Source organism: Vulpes vulpes, chromosome 6 (genome assembly GCF_048418805.1).
Source record: "Vulpes vulpes isolate BD-2025 chromosome 6, VulVul3, whole genome shotgun sequence".
Lineage (NCBI taxonomy): Eukaryota > Metazoa > Chordata > Mammalia > Carnivora > Canidae > Vulpes > Vulpes vulpes.
Window position 1 is genome coordinate 128,359,608 of NC_132785.1, and position 26,517 is coordinate 128,386,124.

The 26,517-nt window shown below is 47.1% G+C and overlaps 1 protein-coding gene across 1 annotated transcript; it reads right to left on the reverse strand.

Annotated features, from left to right (window-relative positions):
- Window positions 1–1,272: 1,272 nt before the first annotated feature.
- On the reverse strand, window positions 1,273–26,502 carry CINP (cyclin dependent kinase 2 interacting protein). Its single transcript, XM_026012629.2, has 5 exons — window positions 26,398–26,502; window positions 14,162–14,330; window positions 11,206–11,335; window positions 4,018–4,147; window positions 1,273–1,717 (listed from the first exon to the last, which is right to left on the reverse strand). Exons 1-5 carry the CDS (start codon window positions 26,402–26,404, stop codon window positions 1,515–1,517), a joined length of 639 nt encoding a protein of 212 aa, XP_025868414.1. The 5' UTR covers window positions 26,405–26,502; the 3' UTR covers window positions 1,273–1,514.
- Between the last annotated feature and the right edge of the window lie 15 nt (window positions 26,503–26,517).

Here is a 26,517-nt window from a genome sequence, read left to right on the forward strand (position 1 = left end):
ATTTTTATGTATGTCCTTAGCAATATGAGCCCTTTCTGTTAGCTCTCCTGGGGATGAGGTGCCAAGAACTCATGGAATGTCCCAGAAAGTCCTGCTCACGGTATCAAGTCCTTCACTGTCTGGTTTGTTTTGATTTTGTTTTGTTTTTGAAGTAAGCTCTACGCCCAACATGGGGCCTGAACTTGCAACCCTGAGAGAGTCACACACTCCACAGACTAAGCCAGCCAGGTGCCCCGAAGAGCATTTCTTTCTTAAGTACACCCAAAACATAAAAGTGCCAACGGACTTCGTGCCTCGGGGGCCCTGTCCAGCCCACCTGCCTCTGGAGCTCATGACAGCAGCCTGCTGGGCAGGGCAGCCTGAAGCCAACACCATTTCTGCCAAGCGCTGACCACCTGGCTTCGAGAATATACAATGTCTGAGGGGCTGCTTTTATGATAGTTAGAATTTATTATTATTTTTTAAAGATTTTATTTCTTTATTCATGAGATACACAGAGAGAGGCAGAGATACATGCAGAGAGAGAAGCAGGCCCCGTGCAGGAAGCCCAGTGTGGGACTCGATCCCGGGACTCCGAGATCTTGTCCTGGGCTGAAGGCAGACGCTCAACGACTGAGCCACCAGGCACCCCAAGACTTTATTTATTTATTTGAGAGTGAAAGTGAGCAAGAGAGAGAAGGGGCAGATGGAAAGGGAGAAGCAGAGAGCCCGATGTGGGGGCTTGGGTTCAAGAGCCCCCCAGGGACCCCTGGGTTTTTCTTTTATTTTTCAGGCAATGTTTTTTGTAGGTAGTTTTCAGGATGCCATTCTTTATTACTCAGTTAACTCTCTGTTAATTCTTTTTTTTTTTTTTTTAAGATTTTATTTATTTATTCATGAGAGACACAGAGAAAGGCAGAGACACAGGCAGAGGGAGAAGCAAGCTTCACGCAGGGAACCCGACATGGGACTCGATCCCAGGACCCCAGGACCATGCCTGGGCTGAAGGTGGCGCTAAACTGCTGAGCCACCCAGGCTGCCCTGTTAATTTGTATTTTTTGTTGTTGTTCGTTTTTAAAGATTTTATTTATTTATTCATGAGAGAAGAAAATGGTTTTACCTTTTCTTCCTTATTTAATTAACTGTTAATTAAACATTAGTTATAATTACAAAACTAATATAGTGTCATAAAAATTTCAATAATAGGTATAAAGTAAAAATACTGAACCAGGGGTTTTTTACATAAATATTATATAAATACAGCTGACTTACAAAAACAAGATCACTCCATCATTCTGTTGAGTACTCATTTATTTCACGTAGAAGTCCTTTTGGGTGACAGATTCATGATAGGCGCCGATGACGTTGCGTGGCAGACAGTCCCAGCAGCACGCCGTCTGGAGAGGCGACAGGGAGCTGCTGAAGTGACCCAGCCTGGAAGGTGCCAAGGTCGGTGGGTGGCCATGCCCCAGCCCCGGGTCTTACAGGACCACCACGGGAGCCACAGAAGCAGCCAGCGGTCCAGAGCTGGGACGTCACAGGGCTCGGTGCCCCGTTTCGAGCAGCATGCTTTCCAGAAGCAGCCTGCTGTTGGTCTCCACGTAGGGCTGGTGCAGCCACATGGACAAGTAGCTCAGGGTGAGGTCGTGGTCCGTGGTGTGAGCCAGCTCCTCAATGACCGTGCGCTTCAGGAGAAGCTCCTTCCGGTACATGTCGGAGAGCTTTCGGGAAACCTCATCTGAAACAAAACATCTCCCTTTAGGAGCAGAAATTCATGGAACTGCTCCTGCCTGGGGGTGAGGCGCCACTTTGAGAAGCTCCTCGTTGAAAACCACACTCGGCGAGAACACGGAGATAAGGAAGGACCAGGAGGGTATTCATCATCCGGCTTGTGCAGATCAGTAGGATTAGACGGCGTGGGAAGTGTCATGAAATTAATAAGTAAGTGTGAACTTTTCTGCTCAACTCTTCAGTCTCGTGATGATCATAAACAGCAGATTCACCCCAAACTGACAATATTCCAATAACACATTACATCAAATGGTTTTATCCTTTTCTTCCTTATTTAGAAGTGAGGTCTCAAATCAGCATCAAATAGGTAGGCCCTTCTTTTGAACTAACAAAGCTAAAGGTAACTCTGAGGGGCCACTGTGTGGTTTAGTCAGTTAAGCATCCAACTTGTTCTTTTTAAATATTTTACTTAAAAAAATAAAATAAAATAAATATTTTACTTATTAGAGAAAGAGTGAGAGAGTGTGCACGGAGGGAGAGGGAGAAACAGACTCCTCGCTGAGCAGGGAGCCCGATGCAGGACTCGATCCTAGGACCCTGAGTTCATGACCTGAGCTGATGGCAGATGCTTAATTGACCGAGCCACCCAGGTGTCCCAGCGACCAACTCTTGGTTTCAGGTCAGGTCACGATCTCAGGGTTGTGGGATCAGCCCTGCATCAGGCTCTGTGCTCCGCAGGGAGTCTGCTTCTCTCTCCCTCTCTCTCTGCCCCTCCCCCTGCCCTGCTTGTGCACATGCCTGTACTTCCTCTCTGTCAAATAAATAAATCTTAAAAAAAAAAAAAAAAAAAAAAGGTAACCCATGTTCCAGTAGTTTTCTTCTGTGGGGTTGGCTGAACTGACCTCAATTTATCATTTTTTTCAACGCAGGGCTTGAACTCACAACCCTGTGATCAAGACCCGAGCTGAAATCAAAAGTCAGATGCTCAGGGTGCCTGGGTGACTCAGTCGGTCTTTAGCTCAGGTCATGAGATTGATCCCTGCATGGAGGGGTGGGGGATGGTCCTGCTCAGCAGGGAGTCTGCTTCTCCCCTGCTCATGCTCTCTCTCTGTTAAATGAATAAATAAAAATCTTTTTCTTTTTTTTAAAATTTTGTATTTATTTATTTATGATAGTCATACAGAGAGAGAGAGAGAGAGGCAGAGACACAGGCAGAGGGAGAAGCAGGCTCCATGCACAGGGAGCCCGACGTGGGATTCGATCCGGGGTCTCCAGGATCGTGCCCTGGGCCAAAGGCAGGCGCCAAACCGCTGCGCCACCCAGGGATCCCAATAAATAAAAATCTTAAAAAAAAAAAAAAAAAGTTGGATGCTTCAGCAACTGAGCAACCCAGGCACCCCCAAAACCCATCTTTCTATAAAAGAAAAAGAAAATTCTGCTTCTGCAGAGGACGTGGAATTCATTGTACCCATTGTTGTTTTTTTCTTTAAAGGTTATTATTATTTTTTTTATTAGGTAATCTCTGTGGCCACTGTGGGGCTTGAACTCATGACCCCAAGATTAAGAGTCACTGGCTCTATGGACTAGGTCCAGCCCAGGTGCCCAACCACTTGGTGTTTGTTTGTGTGTGTTTTCTTAAGATTAATATTTATTTATTTATTTATTTATTTATTTATTTATTTATTTGACACAGAGAAAGAAAGTGCATAAGCTGAGGGAGGGGTGGGGGGAGAAGCAGGCTCCCTGCTCAGCAGGGAGCCCAACAAGGGGCTCCATCCCAGGACCCCAGGATCATGACCTGAGCTGAAGGTAGGTACTTTACCGACTCAGCCACTGAGGGGCCGCACCTCGTGTCCCCAACCCCGACCACTTGGTTTTAAAGGGGTAACAGAGGCGCCTTGCTTCCCATGTCTGTAATTATGTTTAACATTCTTTGGTAATTATTGGAGGCAAGAAGAAATGCCTATTCTATCTATGCCCCTCAATCTCCTTCCCTTCCAATGGGTTCTCTCAAATTGAATTTCTTTTTTCTTTTTTTAAAGATTTTATTTATTCATGAGAGACAGAGAGAGAGAGGCAGAGACACAGGCAGAGGGAGAAGCAGGCTCCATGCAGGGAGCCTGACGTGGAACTCGATCCCAGGACCCCAGGATCAGGACCTGAGCCAAAGGCAAATGCTCAACTGCTGAGCCACCCAGGCATCCCTCAAATTGAATTTCAAAGCCTGTCAGCTTCATCAAGATGCAAAGAACACAAATGCCCTCATGATTTCTACTCCTGAGAATCAACGAGGAGAGAACTACTTACAGAAATAGGCTGTGGGCCATGTGTGAAACAGGGGAGGGCGATGCCTCCCGTCCCTGTAATGGTAGTCCTCTAGCTCACAAACTCCCTTGGTGGTCGAAGACAGCTTTTCCATTTTCATCTGGATTTTGGCCTGGAAAGAGATTAATTGGGAACATGAGAACCTCATCTGAAATCCATTCCTGTCTCAGATTCAATAACTCTAAGATTTCGGAGCTAAGATGTAGAAGTCTGTTGGGACCCAAAGTCCAATAACTCAACACTGTTAACTCTGTGCGCCGCACGTTTCTGGGGAGATGGAGGCAGAGAGTTGCTACAATTTCATTAATCTGGATTACTTCAGAAATAAACCCTGGATTTCCAGCACTGGAAAGAAAAAGCTTGCCGACTCCCACTTCGCTAAGATTTCTGAAGGCACTAACTTTTTAGCACCAAAAACCCGGAGGAATCGCAAGGCAGGCTCCACTTTTATGCAATGAGAAGAGAAAGGGTATATTATATGAGTTCATTTCTGACTTTTATTAGCTGCCTCTGAGATTACTGAAACCTTGAAGGCTCAGTTTCCTCATTTGTAGAACGGTGGTAATGAAAGGCAGCCTGACACACTTGACACGGGAAGTGGTGAGAGCGGACGGCGACGGTGCTCGGGTGGGTGTGCTCTGCGGGAAGCCGCTGACCACATCATCTGCCCGGCCACTGCAGGGGACCCGGGCAGCATCTCCACTGCACGGATGAGCCAGCAGAGGCTCTGACAAAGTGCGTCCTTTCACATGGTGGTGAAGAAGACCAAGTATTTCTGAAGTACCTAGTTGGAGCTATAGATGGGTTTGTTAAAAAAGGGGGTGAAGTGACTTAAGATTTCAGTTTCAAGCAGCACAGACCTACTAAGACCACATTATAACTCCTGTGTATACTTAGTCCTAGGTACACGGGTAAGTACAGAGACCTATAAATTGTCAAAATCTGAATTCCTTACACTTGGTCTTTAGCCACTCTCCCATTATACTGGAAGTGATATAAGTTTAGCTAACATTGACTTTTTTTAAAAAAGATTTTATTTATTTATTCATGAGAGACATAGAGAGAGAGAGAGAGAGAGAGAGAGAGAGAGAGAGGCAGAGATATAGGCAGAGAGAGAAGCAGGCTCCATGCAGGGAGCCTGATGTGGGACTCGATCCCAGGAACTCCATCATGCTCTGAGCCAAAGGCAGACCACTGAGCCACCCAGGCGTCCCACTAACATTGATTTTTAAAGGACTACACTCTTCTTTCCAATCTTTTTAGGTTTGCTATATCGCTTGGCCCAATCCCAGGAGGTAGGACTCAGCATTTGTAATAGAATCGGGATGATCCTGAGGGCTGCTGAGCTAGGGAAGGTCAAAGCCAGCACCCCCACCATGCCTCCTGACCCCAGGTCTCTTGAGGCACCATCCTATGTTCTTTGCATCCTGCAGCAGTTCCCTCTTGCCACCTAATTCAAAGCAGAGCTTATAAATGATCAGGAGAGCAAGAAAAATCCTGGAGGCCTGACCCAGGTCATCAACAGAGACAAAGGTTACGCAGTGAGCAGCCCCGAACCTGCAGGACGTGAACCTGCCCACACTCCCAGCTCAACGTCAGTACACCTCCTCCTCCCACCGACCAAACTGCAAAATGTTCATCCAGATTAGGGAAAGGGGTGTGTGAAAGCCTCCTGCCAAGGTCAAACTCATTAAAGACATTTAAAGCCAAGTCTGGGAAATCACTCTCCACAAGCTGGAAAACAGGAAAAATGATATTAAAAATGATATTAAAAAATGACATTAACTTTTCGGTTTGAACATAGAATGAGAACTTGTTTCCAAACCTCTTCAAAATAGAATAAATTCACCGGAGCAGAGGATTTTAGTGCCTGACAGCTGGCACTCGGATCTTGGTTTCTAAAACCATGCTCCAATAAGAGCAACAGGGGCTCCTTGGAGAAATGGCTGATCCTAGGATGGAGGCAGGAAATACATGGGATGGGCCTGGAGCATCTCGTAATGCTAGAAAGTAAGGAAGTGTTCGAAAACACCCAAAGCAAAAACTCACAATGGTGGAAGCATGTCAAAGGGACAGAGGAGCCAACAGAACTCTTCATGGCCAAAGCAGAAACAATTTGAGGAACAAAATAAAGCAATAAATATATTATAACCAAAGTGGAAAAAAAAAACAAACCCATGAGTCCATACTGCTAGAAACAAATGGTCCAGTAACTAATAGGTGGGGGAAGAGAGGCAGGATTTATGTACATGCTCTGTCCCCAAGGAGGTGGGGAAGAACTTTCCATGCCTCCAGGGTGGGCTGTGTGCACAGCAGGAAAGGAGCTCCTTTTGCAGAGCAACCCGGGAGCACCTCAGCCAGGTGGTCAAGGTTAACACCCACGGCGATATGGCGGGGTCACAGTCCACGCCCTTGACGGGATGTGATGATATCTCCTCTCTGTGGTCCCCCCGAAAAACCCACAACCCCTGCCAAACCAGAAGAAAGTCATCAGACAGCTCCCAAGTGAGGGGCAGCTGCAAAATGCCTGACCCGTACTCCCCAAAACTGTCAATGTCATAAAAACCAAGGGAAGCCTGTGGGACTGTGCTGGCCCGAGGAGCCTAGGGAGACACGACGACTACGTTCACCGTGGCGCCCGGGATGGCAAGAGGGCACTGGGGAAAAGTGAAGGAAATGCGAATAGACTACAGCCTTCACTCAACAACAGCGCATCAATACTGGCTCACTCATTACAACATACTGGCGTACGCGTTTGTGATGTGTAGGACAGTCGCGTATGAAACGGGGTGCAGGCTGGGGATGGTTTACGCGACCTCTGTCATACCTGCTCAAGCCTTCTGAGCTTGGAGACTGTCCTAATAAATAAAGTGTCCCTAAGAATGTAGAGAATATGAGCCCCTGGGTGGCTCAGCGGTTGAGCGTCTCCCTTCGGCCCAGGGCGTGATCCCGGGGTCCTGGGATCGAGTCCCACGTCGGGCTCCCCGCAGGGAGTCTGCTTCTCCCTCTGCCTGTGTCTCTATTTCTCATGAATAAATAAATAAATACAATCTTAAAAAAAAATAAAGATAGAGAATAAATTCACTGGATCAGGACATTGTGGCTTGGGGAGTCTGTAGAGACGTGGGGCCCTGCCTCGTCCCATAGTCACTTGGCTGTGGCTTAGTAACCCTGTGCCACGTGGGATGGCCTATCTTGCAACTCGGGGGACTAGCCTCGGGCCGGTATGCCTCTCCCTCCCACTCATACTTGCCTTTGAAAGAAATAAAACTCCCCTTCTTAGGAAAAAGGGAGTAGGCCCCGGGCTCAAAGACTTTGATGGGGAGGCACTATTCAGCTGCCATGTGTATAATGTGATTTTAATTGTATTATAGAAAAATGTTAAGTAAATAAACAGGATGGGATTAACACAAATAGTGAGGTAGGTGTAAGAAGGGAGGGAATGTGTGTACACTGACGTGGCTCCCCCCAGGACTTCATTCCTCCAGGAGCTTGGTCATAAACCCACTGAGTAATCCTCCAGCCTTCTGGGGGCACATTTCCTGCCACGAGACACACCCCGTCCGTGGGAGCCTGTTCCAGCTCCGCATAGGACGTGCTACGTTGTTCCCTGGTGGGAGCCAAAGCCTCTGCCAGGACCAGGGATCTCTCTCGTCCCCTCAGAGGCCTCAGAAAACCAGGAGGCCGCTTCCTTTCCTTGGGACAGCCTTTTGGCTGTGACGGCAGCTGTTTTGTCTATTGGTCCCCCCTTTTCTGGGCAAAAACTCCAGTTCCTCCAATTACATCTCTCTGACAAGGGTGGCCTCCCCCAGGTCCCCACCAGGCCCCTCCAGACACGCATCCACACTGTCTCCCATCGTTTTGTTGGCTGTCATGCACACAGCCCAGGCTTCATCTGAAGATCTTGGGAACTCGGCTGACCATGAGCACGCGGTCACCTACAACCCAGTGGCGACTTTCCCCTGACCTGCCTCACCCTGGGCCTGTGCTGCAGGTCAGAGGGACCAAAGGTAGGTGCCCTACATTTCCTCTGCTGCTGCTCAGTCCATCCTGCTAGCTGGGTTTTCTGGATCTTGACTCTCCCCGCTAACATCTTCCCACGCTGTCCCTCCTCGGCACAAGTTAATAGGGCTGAGGAAGGAGTCCCGGGGTACCAGCCTGCCACTGAAGAATGGGGAGAACCTAGAATGGACACACAAAACCAACCAATCACTCCTGGCATGCCTGAAATGAAAGGCACACCCTCTCTTCCCCATTGGCTCCCCCTGAAACTTCTTTCTAGTGGGTACAGTTATAAATGAGAGTGTGTGATCTAACAAGAACCAAATGGCCTTAAAAACAAAATCCTGGGGAGCCCCGGGTGGCTCAGCAGTTTGGTGCCTGCCTTTGGCCCAAGGCATGATCCTGCAGTCCTGGGATCGAGTCCCAGGTCAGGCTCCCTGCATGGAGCCTGCTCCTCCCTCTGCCTGTGTCTCTGCCTCTCTCTCTCTCTCTCTGTGTGTGTCTCTAATGAATAAATAAATAAAATCTTAAAAAAATAAAATAAAAACAAAATCCTTTCAGATTTTTTTACATTTTATAAAAGTCACATTAGTATGTGTTGAAAATGTTTCCCGTTCTGACACAGCTTTGAGATTCTGCAACATGCTTCATCCTGGAAGGGAATGAGGGGTGAAGAGGCTCTGCGGGGGGGCAGTGGTGCATCAAAATGACAAACAATGCGGGGGTCAGGCTGGAGCACAGCTGACTGAGCACCCTGCTTTTTGGCTGTTTAAATTGTTTTAAAATGTACATCTGCTTTTTGTACAAACAAGAATACATCTTTTTAGAAGACTTATTTATTCATTTACTTGGGAAGGGGGAGAGAAAGAGGGAGAGAGAATCTTAAGCAGACTCTGCACGGTATGCGGAGCTGGACGTGGGGCTGGATCTCACGACCCTGAGAGCATGGCCTGAGCTGAAACCAAGAGATGGATGCTTAACCAACTGCACCACCCAGGTGCTCCCCGCCCCCAAAATATTTGCCATGATCAAATGGGTTCACTTGGGGAAAAGAAAACAAAGTGGGCAGTTTTCTAGAACTTACAGCTTTGTCAATTTCAATGGCTTATTTAGCCTGTGTCCACAACCTGCTGGCCGGTATCTGAGTGTCCAGACCTCACCTGCCAGAGACACAGCTGCCAACACGGTGACAGACCAAGAAAGCAGATCTCGCAAAGCCCACGCCCTTTACTCTCCCACCTTCTTGTGTGTGGGGGTCAACGCGAAGTCGTGGACCCGTCTTGTTACCTGCTCGAGGGGCACATGGAGGGCAAGTGTGTCTCCCTGCAGCACAGCCCCAGGCAATGTGAGGCAGAACACAAAACAGGACAATTACCAAAACCTACTCGTTTATTTAGGGGAGACTATGTAGCCCCATAAGCATCCTAAATATCCCAAAGACAGTACTGATTTCACTCACAAAGAAAAGGCCAAATTACCAAAGTGTCCTTGACCATTTATTTTCTCGTTTTAGTGTTTCCGAAGCCCTAATGCATCTTATAATTGATGTGTTATTTTATTTTTATTTATTTATTTTTAAATATTTTATTTATTTATTCATGGGACACAGAGAGGGAGAGAGGCAGAGACACACGCAGAGGAAGAAGCAGGCTCCATTCAGGGAACCCGATGTGGGACTCGATCCCGGGTCGCCAGGATCACGCCCTGGGCCAAAGTCGGCGCTAAACCGCTGAGCCACCCAGCATCTGTGATGTGACATTTTAAATTGGGGGCACCTGGAGGCTAGTAGGTCAAGTGTCTGACCCTTGATCTCAGTTCAGGTCTTGATCTCAGGGTCGTGAGTTCAGGCCCTGCGTTGAGCTCCACGCTGGGTGTGGAGTCTACTTAAAAAAAAAATAAAAGGGGTAGTGTTTTTTTCCCTGAAAAACTCTTTTACACTGCTAGTCAGCTTTAGAACAGTTAGAATCCTCAATCTGAACAGCTGTTATCTTGAAGAAATATAATCATGCTCCACATATTCTGTTTAATAGGTAAGGACTCATGCTAAGTATCAGAAACTTTTCCATCAAAAAAGATTAAAGGATAAAGATTTCCTATGTTCACGGGTAAGTTTTAGTTACCCAAGTGTGAGAATGTGCCTGGCAAGGAGAGGAGGGGCTAAGTCTACATTTGGAGGCAGCTATGGTAGGTACTGGAACCCAGTCATTAGTTAGACATTGAGCATCTCTCCTGTGCTGGCAGGGCCCACAGGCCAAATTAGGCCACACCCGACTTCCGTATGGTCCAAGAGCTCAGAATGAGTTTTACATTCTGAAATAGTTCAAAGAGAATGTGAAAAGAATATTCTACGACACATGAAAATTATTAACATTTCAGCGCCCATAAATAAAGTTTTATTGGAACATAGCCATGCTGACAGAGACTTGAACTACCTCCATTTGTACATCCCGGTGATGGGAACCAAAACTACCCCCTCAAGCAATGACAACAACCCGGAACCGGCAAGACCCCGCGTGACTGACCCAATGACCGAGATCAGCCTGACTTTTACTGCTCACCTGCATGTACCCACCGACCTCTGTCCCACATTCTCCTTACATAACCCTGCGGGTCTTTCCAGCACTTTGGAAATGGTCTTTGAGACGCGAGTCCACCATCCTCCCGGTGTCAGCCTCCTGAAATAAACTCCTTTCTTGTGTCCCCACCACCTGTCTCTCTGCCTGTGGATTTTGTCAGCGGTGAGTGGCCCAGCCTGGCCTGTTTGGGAGCCCGGAGCCAGGTGCTTGTGCACCCCTGCACCCCAGCTACGATGCCATTCGCTTCTATACCCTCCCTGACCCATTTTAGCACCTTGCTACCTGGTGGAGCCAGTGGTGACAAGATACGGTATGGCCCACAAAGCCCAAAATATTTACGGCACAGAGCCCTTGGAAGGGGGTGAGATGGACTAGACATCATATAGGGCAGAAAGAACAAAGGTCTAGGACAGCATCCTGGGGAGCACTGAGATTTAGGGGGCAAGTGGAAGAGGCTAAGGAGAGAAAGATCGGTGTCAAGAGGAAAGCACCTCCCATGGCGCGGACACCTACAGAGCACTGAGGGAGCCCCAAGTACACCCCTGGGCCTCGGTGACTGCGAGCACAGGTGGCCAGGGGCTCTGGATCTCACCAAAGCATCGTAGGTGGTCTGCAGCTCCTCACACAGCGCCTCCAGCTCCTTGCTATATTCTGGAAGCCTCTTGTCCGCATCTTCCCTGGAAGCCGGGCTGCTGCTCTGTAACTCTGTCTTGTCTTCACTCCTGGACAAAATGGAAAGGCGTGGAAACAAAGTACACTCTGAAAGGCACCTCACTTCGTTATGGCAGACCCTGGAAAGCGTGATCTCCACATAACCGTGTCAGACATTAGGCACAGGTGTTATCTCATGTGGCTATAACATATGATTACTATTTATGTCCACAATGAGCACGTCCACCAGTTTTGCACTAGAGTGAGTCAGCTGAATGCAGCCCCACAGTGTCCCCGGCCTAGGGCTCTGTGCTGGGCGTATAATGACGACTGAGACGTGACCATTTCCCCAGAGTTCACCATCTGGGAATTATTTGGTAAACTGAACCCTGGGGCCTGTGGGGCATGAAATTTAATCTAGTGTGGTCACAACACTTCAGGGAAAAATTAAACATAAAAACAGAACAGACAATATCAGAAAGCTCCTTACGCAGGAAGGCAAAGAACTGTCTCTTGCTGGAGGGCCTCGGCAGGAAGAGGCAACAGAGGACCTGTGGCATGTGACGTGCTGTGGGGACTGGCCAGAGCCGGGGGACAGCAGTTGAGACTCTCAACTCTAGCTAATGGACAATGACTTAGGAACACAGAACTGTAACTTTGAGAAATAAGAAACCATACATGTGGGCAGCCCGGGTGGCTCAGTGGTTTAGCACCGCCTTCAGCCCAGGGCATGATCCTGCAGACCCGGGATCGAGTCCCACGTCAGGCTCCCTGCATGGAGCCTGCTTCTCCTGCTGCCTGTGTCTCTGCCTCTCTCTCTGGGTCTCTCATGAATAAATAAATAAAATCTTAAAAAAAAAAAAAAAAAAAAAAAAAGAAACCATATACGTAGGAAAGTGCAAAGAATAATGAAGCAAACCTTCCAATCAACCACTAACAGGTTTTCTCATGACTCCTCTGTCTTTTTTAAAGAAACTGCTGGGGGGAGAGAGGTGGCGCCTGGGTAGCTCAAGTGGTGAAGCGTCTGCCTTCAGCTCAGGTCATGATCTCAGGGTCCTGGGATGGAGCCTCGCATCAGGCTCCCTGCTCAGTGGGGAGTCTGCTTCTCTTCCCTCTGCCCTTCCCCCTGCTTGTGCTTTCTTTCTTTCTCAAATAAATGAAAAAAAAATTTTAACACAAACATCTTTTTTTCTTTTTAAAGATTTCTTTGAGAGAGAGAGAGCGAGAGCATGAGTGGGGGGGCAGAGGAAGACGGACGGAATCCCAAGGAGACTCTGTGCTGAGTGTGGAGGTGACACAGGGCTCAATTTCTGAGATCAGGATTGAGCCAAAACCAAGAGTCTGATGCTTAACCAACTGTGCCACCCAGGTGCCCCTAAATAAGAAAAATCTTAAAAAAAAAAAAAAAAGAAAGAAATTGCTAAGGAAAAATACACTCCTTTGTCTCCTCTACTCTCCATCCTCCACCTGACACCTGATACCCAGTCATCAAAAGTGGGGAGTGGGGTTCTCCACACCAAGTAATTCTCACAATTGATGGCCAACAGCTGGGCACCCCACAAGTTAAGTCCTTTCATACAGTATCTACCAGACACAGCCTCAGGTCCCACAGGTCAACACTTGGACCCACCTGGCTGTCCCACTCAACTCCAGACACTAACGCCAGTCTAGGATGTCCCCTGTGCTTCTGATCAACGGGCTCTGAATAAGAGGTTCACTTGACCGCCCCCTTGGACCTGAAGGGTTTGCTGGAGCGGGTCACAAAACTCTGGAAAATGGTTTACTTACTAGACTGCTGATTTATTACAAAGGATATCACAGGATATGAAAGAACAGCCAGATGAAGACGTACATAGGGCAAGGGTCTTGAGCACAGGGGCTTGGGTCTCTGTGGAGTTTGGGTGCCACCCACCCTTCTGGCACGTAGAGGTGTTATTGTTCACCAAACCAGAAACTCTCCAAACCTATCCTTCTGGATTTTTATGGAGGCCTCATTACGTAGGCATGATTGATTAAATCATTGGCCATTGGTGACTGACTCAACCTGCAGGCCCTCCTCCCTCCCTGAGAGGTGGGTGAGAGGCTGGAGCTGGAAGTTCACACTCTCTAACCCGCTGCCTGGTCCCCATGAGGCTTTCCAGAAGTCACCTCCTTAACATTAACTCAGAGGTGGCTGGAGAGGACATGTTATAAACAGTAAGACACTCCTTTCACCTGGATCATTCTGGAAGACAGAAGACCAAACATTGTAACAGAGGATGCTCCTATTGCTCTTATCCGTCAGGAAGTCAGAAGGGTTTTAGGAGCTGTGTGCCAGGAGCAGGGAGGGAGACCAAAGAGATATTTCTTCCTATAAATCACAACATCACAGAAAAAAAGTGCAACGTTGTGAAGTCCAAGCCGTACTGATCTGCCCAACACTCATCCATCCCAAAGGTGTGAGCTTCACAGCCAGAAGGCCTGTGTCCTTCCAATCCATTTTTATAATTTTCTATAGACATAACCGTGAACAATATGTAGCGTAACTTTTTATTTAAAATAGACATATACAGTTTATACCTCCATACAACATTTTACCTCTTGTTCCTTTTTTTTTTTTTTTAGGATTTTACTTATTTATTCATGAGAGACACAGAGAGATAGAGAGAGGCAGAGGGAGAAGCAGGCTTCCTGCTAGGAAGTCCCAATGCGGGACTCGATCCCAGATCCCAGGATCACGTCCTGAGCTGAAGGCAGCGGTTGAGCATCCGCTGAGCCAGCCAGGCTTTTCTTAATAGAATTTAATTTACGCATGTGGATTAAGACTACCATTCCTGCCCTAGAAGACTCCCAGGAGACTCGTGTCCGATCACTAAGCGTGTGGGGCTTAGAGCACGAGGAGCTCTATACGTACTTACCATAAACTGATTTTCAGGTTGGCAATTTTATTTGCGGTAGCAAAACCTGTGTCATTAAGGCTTTCCCATTTCAGGATTAAATTATGCCAATCAGCGGCATTGTCCTTAATTTTTCTCGCACTGACAGATAAGACAGGTTTTCTGGGCGTTGTTCCTCCAAGAGTGTTTGCTGATAGGGAGTAAAAGAAACATAGTTATTATGAAATTTGTGAAAATAAACAAAAGGAGCGTCATTTAAAATGGAGTGGGGAAGCCCTGAAAGGGCAGCTCCCGGGCCCACACACGACTTGCTGCGGCCCGCACGACCAGCAGGAAGGAGGAATATAGGAACCATTATGACAAGGGAGGACACTTTTCACGTAGGAATTTCATTTCTGTTTTTGAGAAAAAGAAGATCCCTCTCCGCTCCAGCAACAACGCACTGACTACCACTGGCACCAATGAGAAAGCCCTAGAACCTCGAACTCTTGCTCTCCACAGACACGTGATCAGCACCTCCCCACTGCCCCCTAAAACCTAATCAAAGCTGCCCTTCCCTTTGCCTCTTCGACTGGCCTACGATTCATCGTGGCGAACTGTCCCGAACTGGAATTCCTTCGCTATTCCTGAACAAGCTCATTTTTTTACTTAGAGATGCTCTTTGCTGTCTGCAGTTTACATTACTTGGTGGTTAGAGTGGGGTCCGAAGGAGAGGACCCCAGGGGATGACGACCTCCAGGCCTGTGCGCGGTGCCTCCACGGAGCTCTCGTGCTCATCCTCTGGAGAGTCTCTCAGATGTCGAGTCCTCCCCTTGGAGGAGCACCTGACTATTAGGATCCGCTTAAAGTACTTGCTTTTATTTTTCAAACATCAGATTTTGAGTAATAGGATCTCGATTCTCTACTCTCTCAGAGGGTCCTCCTTCTGGGACCCCAGATGGTTTTATGTTTAAAAGCTATTGTCCTGGGGGCACCTGGGTGGCTCAGCTGGTTAAGCGTCTGCCTTTGGCTCAGGTCACGATCCTAGAGTCCCAGGATCAAGCCCCGCATCAAGCTCTCTGCTGGGGGGGGGGGAGGAGTCCGCTTGTCCCTCTGCCTCTGCCTCTTTCCCTGCTCATGCTCTCTCTCCCTAATAAATAAATATTTTCTTTTTTTTTTTTTAAAGAGAATGTGACTTTTTTTTTAAAGATTTTATTTATTTATTCATAGAGACACAGAGAAGCAGAGACACAGGCAGAGGGAGAAGCAGGCTCCATGCAGGGAGCCCGACATGGGACTCGATCCAGGGTCTCCAGGATCATGCCCTGGGCTGCAGGCGGTGCTAAACCGCTGCACCACCGGGGCTGCCCATAAATAAATATTTTCAAAAAAAGCTATAGTCCCCCCTCACATGCATTATTATTACTTACTTATTTATTTTTATTCAAGTATATTAACGTACAGTGTTATATTAGTTTCAGGCACACAATATCGTGATTCAACACTTCCATATATGCCCCAGTGCTCATCACAAGTGTGCCCCTTCATCCCCATCACCTGCTTCCCTCATCCCCCACTCACCTCTGCCCTGGTGATCATCAATGTGTTCTCTGTGGTTGAGTCTTTTTTGTTCCTTTTTTGTTTGTTCATTTGTTTTGTTCTTAAATTCCACATATGCATGAAATCATATGATATTTGTCTATCTCTGACAACCCGACATCAAAAAACCAATAATCTAGTTAAAAGATGGGCAGAGGATCTGAACAGACCTTTTTCCAAAGAAGATATACAGATGGCCAAGAGACACACGAAGAGATGCTCAGCATCACTGATCATCAGGGAAATGTGAATCCAAACCACAATGAGGTATCACCTCACACCTGTCAGAACGGCTGGTATAGAAAAGACAAGAGGGGAGCCTGGGTGGCTCAGTAGGTGAAGCATCTGCCTTCAGGTCGGGTCATGATCTCAGGGTCCTGGGATCGAGCCCCATATAGGGCCCCCTGGTTGGCGGGGAGTCTGCTTCTCCCTCTCCTCCTGTCCTTCCCCCACACTTGTGCTTGCTCTGTTTCTCTTTCTCTCTCTCACATAAATAAATAAAACCTTTAAAAAAAGACAAAAAATAACATGTTGATGAGGATGTGGAAAAAAAGGAACCCTTGTGACTTGTTGGTGGGAATGCATTTTGACTAAATGGACCAACTTAACCAAAGACAAGTCAAAACTTCGATGGCCATTATGGGGAATTCTTGACCCCCACAAACTTTTCTTGGAACTAATTATAAAGCTCTGGAGCTAAAATTAAGCAGACTCCATGGGATGCCTAATTTGATGGGTACCTGGAGGCTTCTAAATAGATTCAGGACTCTCAAGTTGCCTCTTTGTAAAATACTGATTCCAAATTAACCAAGTGGAACAAACAATTAAAGAAAAGACGAAGATCTTCTGAGGCCTTGTGCTCTCCTCTCATGCTCTTGGTCTCAGGGCACAGGACTGCCACCTTGCACAAAGCCCAGGGCCACCTTCCTCTTTCCCACATTGTCCCACTTCCTTCATACCCTGAACTTCCTCATTCAATCCTCTCTCTGTACGTCCTTCCCCTTCTCCCCAAGCCTATTAAAACCTGCCCCATTACCGTCAGACCCTCTGAGGATCCAAATGCTAAACCCCCAATTTCTCATGTGCTCTGGACTAAAGCTGAATTCGGAGCTACAGTCAAAGACTTTCCCGAAGTGAGATTTGGGAATCTTAGATTTGCTGAAGACCCTCGTAGATCCTCAGAGATTTGCTGAGTTGCTTAATATGGTGATTCAAACTTATCAACCCAATTTCTGAGATTTATACCCGCTATTACACACGTGTGCTGTCGAGGGCCAGTCCCAGCGCTGGGTGAACCTGCCACTCGGGAGGATGCTGGTGAGAGAGGACGCCAATGACCTCCATTCTGACCTCAGTCAGTACTTCCTAGATGACTAAGTTCTCCTTTCCAGCTTATCTCTTAACTCAGGCAAGAGAACCAGTTGGCAAAGCAACCTGTGAGGGGAACCAAAACTATTCCCTCAAGCAACAAGGATGCCCCGAGTCAGCAGGACCCCTGATGACTGACCCCAAGGCGATGAGACCTGACCTTTGCTGCCCCCTGCACGCACCCACCAACCTTTGTCCCACATTCTCCTTATATAAACCTGGAAGCATCTTCAGCACTTTGGAGACGGTCTTTGAGACATGAGTCCACCTGCGTCGGGCTCGCTGAAATAAACTCCTATCTTGTGTCACTACCACCCGTCTCTCTGCCTGTGGATTTTGTCAGCAGTGAGTGGCCCAGCCTGGTCTGTTTGGGAGCCTGGAGCCAGATGCTCATGCAGCCCTGCATGCTGGCCGCATGGAAAGATCTTTAGCACCATAGATGGGACACTATCCCCTGCCTTGCTATATTATTGAGTTCCTGCAGGCGCTAAGGGATGCCCCAAACCTGCTGAATGCACTAAGATTCAAGCTTGTACCCAAAAGCCCAATGAACTCATGTGTGATTATTACAGCTGGCTCCAAATTGTTGTTTTTTGGTTTTTCTTTTCTTTTCTTTTTTTTTTTTTTTTTGAGGGAGAGAGACAGTGTGTGCATGCATGTGTACAGATGGGACAGGGCTAGGCAGAAAGAGAGAAAATCTTAAGCAGACTCCACACTCAGTATGAGCCTGATGCAATACTCAATCTCATGACCCTGAGCTCATGACCCTAGCTAAACTCAAGAGTTGGATGCTTAACCAATTGAGCTGCCCAGGCACCCCTCCAAACTGTTTTTAAAGAAAATTCTGGTCTTCCTTTAAACACTGTATCCACTTGGATTTGGATAGTTTTATCCAAATAAAACTATCCAACATGGGTAGTTTTTTTTTTTTTTTTTTAAGATTTTATTTATTTATTCATGACAGACACACACACACACACACACACACACAGAGGAAGAGACATAGGCAGAGGGAGAAGCAGGCTCCATGCGGGGAGCCTGACATGGGACTCGATCCCGGGTCTCCAGGATCACACCCCGGGTTGAAGGCAGCGCTAAACTGCTGGGTCACTGGGGCTGCCCAGATGGGTAGTTTTTAACTCTATGTTCATTAATGGGTCAAACTGGGATCTTCCCCTTCTAGTTAAAATCCCGGGACTCCAGGATCATGCCCTGGGCCGAAGGCAGGTGCTAAACTGCTGAGCCACCCAGGTGTCCCTACTGGAAAGAGATTCTTGATCTCACTACTTGGGAAGGTCAAGAAGACTTAGCTTTTAATACCTAAAAGAAAGCTTAATAAATCCCCTGCCCTTGGCCATCCCAATTATCAACTTTCCTTTGTCCCACCTATATATGAAAAGGAAGGGAACTCCCTGGGATTACCCACCGCAGGTAATGGTGGATCTCCCAGGTATGGGGATCACCATCAACCCCTTAGGGCATTACAGCCAACAACAGGCCCTGTGGGACCAGGCACCATGCCTCAGAGCCATTCCCACCACCACCCTTTTGGCTAAGGGTAGTGAGGAGACAGTCTGGGACCCTGGTAGCCATCCCATGCCCTGGGCAGTAGAGGCCCTCCTGAACACCCTTCACCCTCTGGCCAGTCGTCCCCCTCCTATGAAAGCCTCTTCCTAACCTCTCCTCCCAGAACTCCTCGCTGCAGTCACCTCCCTGCTCATGCCAACTCTGCAGATCGTGAGTCCCCTCCATGATGACTGACAGGAGACTCCTTTGCATGACACTGACTTCTCATGGTTCCCTGATGGTTTTTAGGTGAGAGGTAGAAATGGCGAATGTTGTGCTGGATATGTACTTGCAACTCCCTTTGAAGTAACTGAGCAATACTTTTGCCTTAGGCTACTTCTCTGCAACAAGCTGAGCTGTACACCCTCACAGGGCATGCTCGCCAAGGGCACAACTGCCTACATTTACTCTACAGCAGATATGCCTTCAGAGTGACTCACAATTTTGTGATTATGGAAACAATGCGGCTTCCCACTTTTAGCAGGGAGAAATTTTCAAATGGATTTTATGTCCAAAATTTATTAGGTGCTATACTCCAATCAGCTGCTCTGGCTATTATTATTTTTATTAGAGAGAGAGAGAGCATAAAGGGGTGGGGGGAAGAGGGAGAGAGATAATTTTAAGCAGGCTCCATGCCCAGCACAGAGCCTGATGTGGGGCTTGATCTCATGACGCTGAGATCATGACGTGAACCAAAATTAAGAGTTGTAGACACCCAGGCCCCCCTGCTCTGATAAAGGTTCCTGGGCATTCCACACTTGACTCCCTGGAGGCTAAAGGGAACCATCTCAGTGATATTTCCACCAAGAATGCTCTTCTCAAAGGAACCAACAACCATACCTCTGTTGTGGTCCAAAGGGATGTTTCCCCAAATGACAATCTAGAAGAATTGGCTAGAGATGGCCCCAGAAAAGGAAAAACAAAATTGGAAATCTAATAATTGTTAGTTTGATAAAAAGAGAAAACTCTGGGCCAAATAATAGTCCAGTCCCGCCAGACTCTAAAATTCCTATTACTGACCACTGTGCACGCCGTCATTGTTCTGCTCATAAAATGACCTTTGTAAATCACTACTGGTGGGGAATATTAATAAGGCCATAAAAAGTGCCTACTTTGCTTGTCCCCAACTGCCCAAACTGCAATTCTGGGAAACCTGTCCACACTGTCCCCAGGAATTTTAATTGCCCTATGGACCATTTGAGGTTTGGTGAGTGGATTTTATTACAGCTCCCCCCATCTCATGGATACATATGTTTTAGCCATAGATTGTATGTTTTCTCACTGAACTGAGGTTTTCCCTTGTGGGCAGGCTACTGCCACCTCTGCAGCTAAAATTCTAAGAGAAAAGATCATTCCTACCTGGAGGACCACCCTGGGACTTCACAGTGACTAGGGAACTCTTCACTGGTCAGGTGATGTGACCAGTCTGTGCTACGTGACTGGTTTTACAACACTCTCACTATATTTACCACTCTCAATCCTCAGACCAGTTGAACTGGCATCATTAAGATGTAGCTGGCAAAAATCTGTAAACTACTTTGGCCAAAGGCACCGCCAATGGTCATTTTAAATCTCAGGTCTACTCCTTTTGGAATTCATCAACTCTTACCCTTTGATATAATCATATAATCACAGGACGCCCAATGTACTTGGCTCTTGCTTCTTTTGATCCACACGTGATAAAAGGAAACATACTTCAATACTGTAAAAGCCTTATTACTTCTATTGAAAATAACTACGCTTTAGTAGAGCAATCCTTTTACAGCACGCTCCTGGGAGATAAAGACCTCAAACATCACAGCTACAACCTGGAGATCTTGTCTACTAGAAAAATGAATAGACTTTTGGATTCATTTGTCACATCCAAAGAAAGCACCAAACCCTGCACACCAACTGGTGACACGAAAATACAAATCTGCAGGAATTGAAGCCGGCCACTGAAGCAGATAGCTTTCCCGGGATTACCAGACCAGACCTACATATACCTTCTTTCCTTTGCTCTTCTCACTCTTACTTCACCCCCTCTTTCTCCTTCTCCTTCTTCTTCTTCTTTTTTTTTTTTTTTTTTTTTAAATTTTATTTATTTATGATAGGCACACAGTGAGAGAGAGAGAAGCAGAGACATAGGCAGAGGGAGAAGCAGGCTCCATGCACCGGGAGCCCGACGTGGGATTCGATCCCGGGTCTCCAGGATCGCGCCCCGGGCCAAAGGCAGGCGCCAAACCGCTGCGCCACCCAGGGATCCCTTCTTCTTTTTTTTTAAAGATTTATTTATGATAGACATAGAGAGAGAGAGAGAGAGAGAGAGAGAGAGACAGGAAGAGGGAGAAGCAGGCTCCATGCCGGGAGTCTGACGCGGGACTCGATCCCGGGACTCCAGGATCACGCCCTGGGCCAAAGGCAGGCCCTAAACCGCTGAGCCCCCAGGGATCCCCTCCTCTTTCTTCTTCTTTCTTTCTTTCTTTTCTTTTTCTTTTCTTTTTTTTTTTTTTTGAGAGAAAGAGCATGCATACAAGTGGTGGGGATGGGGAGGAGAAGGAGAGAGAGGATCTCAAGCAGGCTCCATACCCAGCATGGAGCCCAACATGTGGCTCGACCTCACAACCCGAGATCATGACCTGAGACAAAACTAAGAGTTGGACGCCCAACTGAGTGAGCCACCCAGACGCCCCTCACCCTCTTTTTCTTGGAAAGTCAATGCCCCAATCGCATTTCCCAATCCCCCGCAGAAGGAGGAAACCTGACTATTGGATCTGTCACCAGAAGCTCTGATCTGTTCACAATATTGGAGACCCCTTGGTCTTACCTATAACCAATTTCCTTCTAGTGCCAAATGCCACTGTTGATTACACCCACAAGCCTATACATGTTACCTATCGAGTTAGGCTATTATGACCAGGCATTCCCATATTTGTTTCAGCCTTTCCCCAGTTGTAACCACACTATCAGTTAAATCCCTCCATCTTTGTCAATTGTACAATCCCACATTCTTTTCCTTATCTAAGTGTGGTCTCCCTACACCCAAAGGAAATACAAACAAGTTTATGCCCCTTTGCAAATTTTTAGAAAAGATCTCTTATGAAGGGATGGGCTCTCATAGAATGTCATCCCAATTCCTTTCATCCCTGGATTGAAAAGGTCAATCGGGAAATTCCAACTAATAAATCTATCAATAATAAGACCTTAGCTGGAGTCCCCTGGGTACCACCTGGTTTCATTTTTGTTTACAGTGGACCGCATTTTCCATAGGCATACAAATGCTTAGACAGTTGGCAACTTGGAAGTCAATGTTTATTGTTTATAACAAATAAACAATAACAAACCAGAGGCCTCTGCTGGCCTGCCACATTAGGCCTCCATGGCTCTCTTAACTGGGAACTTCAGGGGACTGTACAACTCCTGGTTTGCCTCTGTAGGGAGGCTTTTCCTCTGGAGTTGGAATAAGAGCAAATGAACACATGATCAGAAATCTCTCCCTAACATTAGAAGAGGTAGCCGATTCTACAGCCAAAGCAAGAACAGCTTGACAATGATCACATGACTTGTTGGCTAAAGGAAGCTTTGGACAATCTACTTGCTGAACAAGGAGGCATTTATGCAATGGCAAATACCACCTGTTTGTTGCACCTGGATAAATATGTCTGGAGAAAGAGAAACCCAATTACACAAGATCAGGGAAGGAGACCTCTGATTACAACAAATTTCACCCAATGACCTCTGGTCTTTTGATCTATTTAGCTGGTTACCTTCAGGTTTGAGCTCCTGGTTTAGAACCAACATCCTGGATTTGTCATATTACTTTTAATTCGGCTTTGTATGATTACTTTTAAACTTTGTACCCATTGCCTGTCAAAACTTTGCAGGAACAGATGCACCAAATAGTGTGATGCTAGCTGAGGGCTTCCAGATGCTCTCCAACACTTAACCTCGTAAGAAAGAGATTTTAGATGGGAAATGCTGAGTCCTCCCTCGTACTCTTTCTTGTTACTCACAGGTGGCCTCAGTAGTTTCTAGTCATTATGCACTTTCCTTCCAACCAGAAAGGTCCTTCCTGGCACCCAGGGACAAAAGCCACTATATACGGAAAACCTGACTCTTGATAAAGTGATGCTTTTGAGAATAGACCTTGATCTAAAGGCAGAAATGTGAAAATAAAGGAAATCTCCTGTAAAATAGAGTCAGAAAGCCCTGGAGAGGGGGGTGCTTACACATGTTACCACTTGCTGCGGCCCGCACAACAAGGAGGAATAAAAAGATAAGAATTATCTCAACAACGGAGGACATATTTCACATAGGAATTTTATTTCCTGCTTCTAAGAAAAGGAAGAGCCCTCTGTGCCCCAGTAATAATGCATTAACTGTCGCTTACAGCCAAGGGAGAAACCACTGTGCAGAAACCACTAAACCTCAAACTCTTGTTCTTCTCCAATACACTTGTTTATAATAACCCTTCCCAGTTCCCTCCTGAAACCTAATGAAAGCTGACCTTCCCTTTGTCTCTTCAACCTTGCCTATAGTTCACTGTAGCTTGCCTATCCCAAATTGCAATTCCTCTGCTGTGGTTGAATAATTTTTTTTTTTACTTAAATAAAATTGCTCTTTGCTCTGTTAAAATTAACAAACTTTAGTTTAATAAGTCTTAACAAACTAAGATTTTATGGTCTTAGTTGGAGAGCAAACATATATGTAAGTATACATTTTTTTTTTCTTTCCATCAGAACGAGCCAGATGGAAGAAGATACAGGGGACAAAGTATGCGGAAAGGGGCATGGAGTCTCCATGCTCTGTGAGTAGTACACCATTCTCCTCAAATCTCCACATGTTCATCAACCTGGAGCTCCCCAAATCCCATCCTTGTCAGCTTTTATGGAGGCTTCATTGCATAGGCATGGTTGATTAAGTCACTGGGCAGTGCCCATTGATTGAACCTCCAGCCCCTCTCCCCTGGAGGCACAGGGGAGGCAGGTGGGGCTGAAAATTCTAACCCTTTAATAATCACATGATTGGTTTCTGTAGGGGGGAACCAGCCCCCACCCAAAGGTCACCTAGGAACTTCCCAAAAGTCACCTTATCAATATAACAAGACATCCTGCTCATTCTCACACTTCAGAAACACCAAGGGTTTTACCTCTGTGCCAAGAACAAGACAAATACCAAATATTTACTTATAAACCACAATATCACAGCCTGTTATGCAAGTCCTGTCTACCACTTCTCCAGCTTCCTCCAGCTTGCTCTCCATGCCTTAGGGCTAGCTCTGTACAAGTTCTGACTTTGACCTAGAATATCTCCCCTGGCCATGTGTGTCCCCACTCACTTGGCTAACTCCTAGTATTCTTTAAGGCTCTGCTTATTTAAGGATCATATTGGGTTTCCCTTTATTCTTTACTTATACCACTAACCAACAATATGCCAGGCATGGGGGATGAAGTGACTGAATGAAACATACCAGGACCATTTTCATGGAACTTACTTTCCAAAGAGGAGGTGGATAATAGACAACCAAATGACCATGACCAATTTATATCTTGGTAAGTGCCTGGTAGAAAAGAAAATGGGGTCTTGTGTTAGAGTGACCCCTGAAGAGATGTCATTTAGGCTTGTTGAAAGGTCAACAGTATGGGTCCTAATGTGAGAATGAGCTTGGTGAGTCTGAAAAACTGAGCAAGGCCAGTGTATCTATGATGAGGGTAGAAGCAGAAAAATGTTCACCTTTAGCCCAGAAGGCTGACCTTTAGTCTACAAAGTTCTGAACAAAGATCAAATATGTGCTGGTTAAAAGAATAATAATAATAAAACATGCTGGTTGCTACATTCTTTTTTTTTTTTTTTTTTAAGTTTTTGGTTTTTCTTTTTTTAAAGATTTTATTTATTTATTCATGAGAGACATAGGCAGAGGGAGAAGCAGGCTTCCTGTAGGAAGCCTGATGCCGGACTTGATTCCAGGGCTCTGGGATCTCGACCTAAGCCAAAGACAGACGCTCAACCACTGAGCCAACCAGGTGCCCCTGGTTGCTACATTCTTAAAGGGTCTCATGACTGCCTGTAAATCTCACTGATAGTTAATATCGAACTGAATGATAAGCACCAGAGAAATGTTGCAAACGTAGTTTTATGGGTAGAAATTCAAGGAAACATTTATGATATAATACCCTCTGCATGTCTCCTCCACCTTGACCACTAAGCATATAACCACCAGCTTCATACTGCAAAAATGCAGCCCTTTCTGCCCACAGGTTCTGTCCCCAGGCTACTTAAACAAACTTACTAAGTTGCACCATGCAACATCCCAAGAATTCTTTCTTGACTGTTGTGCTCCATGACCTCACATCACTTATAATGGAAGGGGGGGGGGGGGGACCTCGGTGAGGAAGCGGTCAAGCAAATGGAACCTTACATACTAAGATAAAGAGTTTAGGTTTATTCCAAGTCAGTGGAAAGGAACCAATAAGCTTTGAGTAGGAAAGTGATATGATCTGATTTAGGTTTTCAGAAAGCCACTCCTTCCACAAAGAAATCTTCCTGGATCTCCCAGGTTGGGTTAGGACTCATTGCACTAGATGTCTGAAACCACCTCTTCGGGGATCCCTGGGTAGCGCAGCGGTTTGGCGCCTGCCTTTGGCCCAGGGCGCGATCCTGGAGACCCAGGATCGAGTCCCACATCGGGCTCCCGATGCATGGAGCCTGCTTCCCCCTCTGCCTATGTCTCTGCCTCTCTCTCTTTCTCTCTCTGTGACTATCATAAATAAATAAAAAATTTAAAAAAAAATTTGAAACCACCTCTTCTTGAACTATCACCGACACTCACTAGTGTGGTAGACTTGCTGGGTGGACTGTGAGGCCACCCGAATAGTGACTATGTCTTGTTCCCTCTCCTCACCCAGGCACACAGTAGGTGACAAATGGAATGTGTTAAATGGAGAAAATAGTTTTTACCACCTGCACTATCATGTTCTAAGGGCTTCTCTCCTGCAGTAGGGGCTCCTTGAGGGCGAAGACCACATCTGATTCATTCTCCGTCTGCTCCATATTTAGCAACCCAAACCACAGATCTAACTCCAAGGGACCCCAGGCCAGGAGGGAAAGAGACCAGGAACGAGATGCCCAGCACAGAGCAGAGAGGTTCAGCATAGCGGCTCCCTCCCTGATCCTCCCAACCTGCGCACGTTACTACGTGGGATCAAGGTGAGGCTCAAACGAGCTGACCCAGAGAGCACTAAGGACACCACACGGCACGCAGCGAGCACTCGCCGATTGACAGCTCTTATTGGAAGCAAAGTGCTCTGCGGCGGGTAATCCCGAGGGGAACTCAGGGAAAGGTTTTGGGAGGAGCTGGGCATGCAACCCCTGGCACCCAAGCACCCCGGCTAACGCTAGTTTACAAAGACAATTACAACTTGGGGGGTCAGGATGTGCGGACACTCCCTCGCACACATCCAGTAGTTTTTTTTTTTTTTAATTTTTATTTATTTACGATAGTCACAGAGAGAGAGAGAGAGAGAGAGAGAGAGAGGCAGAGACACAGGCAGAGGGAGAAGCAGGCTCCATGCAGGGAGCCCGACGTGGGACTCGATCCCGGGCCTCCAGGATCGCGCCCTGGGCCAAAGGCAGGCGCTACACGCGCCACCCAGGGATCCCACATCCAGTGGTTCTACGCGGGAAGAGAACAGAGGCCCGGCCAAGCCGGTGGGCTCCGGGGCCGCCCGCCGAGCCGCAGGACGCTCCCGCCGCGCGCGCGCACCCACCTGCCATGCGTCCGCAGGTATCCCGGGAAGGAGCGCGAAGCCCCGCCCACGCCCGCCGGAAGCGCGCTGACGTGCTTCCGCTCCGCGCCGCCCGCCGGCCGCCACTTGTGGCTCTGCCGC

What these genes read in the sequence shown, in the direction of transcription:
- CINP (XM_026012629.2), bottom strand. An exon ending in AGACCACCTACGATGCTTTG is followed by an intron (nt 4,148 to 11,205) that starts GTGAGATCCAGA and finishes ATCTCTTTCCAG; the next exon opens with GCCAAAATCCAGATGAAAAT. An exon ending in ATGGCCCACAGCCTATTTCT is followed by an intron (nt 1,718 to 4,017) that starts GTAAGTAGTTCT and finishes GTTTTGTTTCAG; the next exon opens with ATGAGGTTTCCCGAAAGCTC.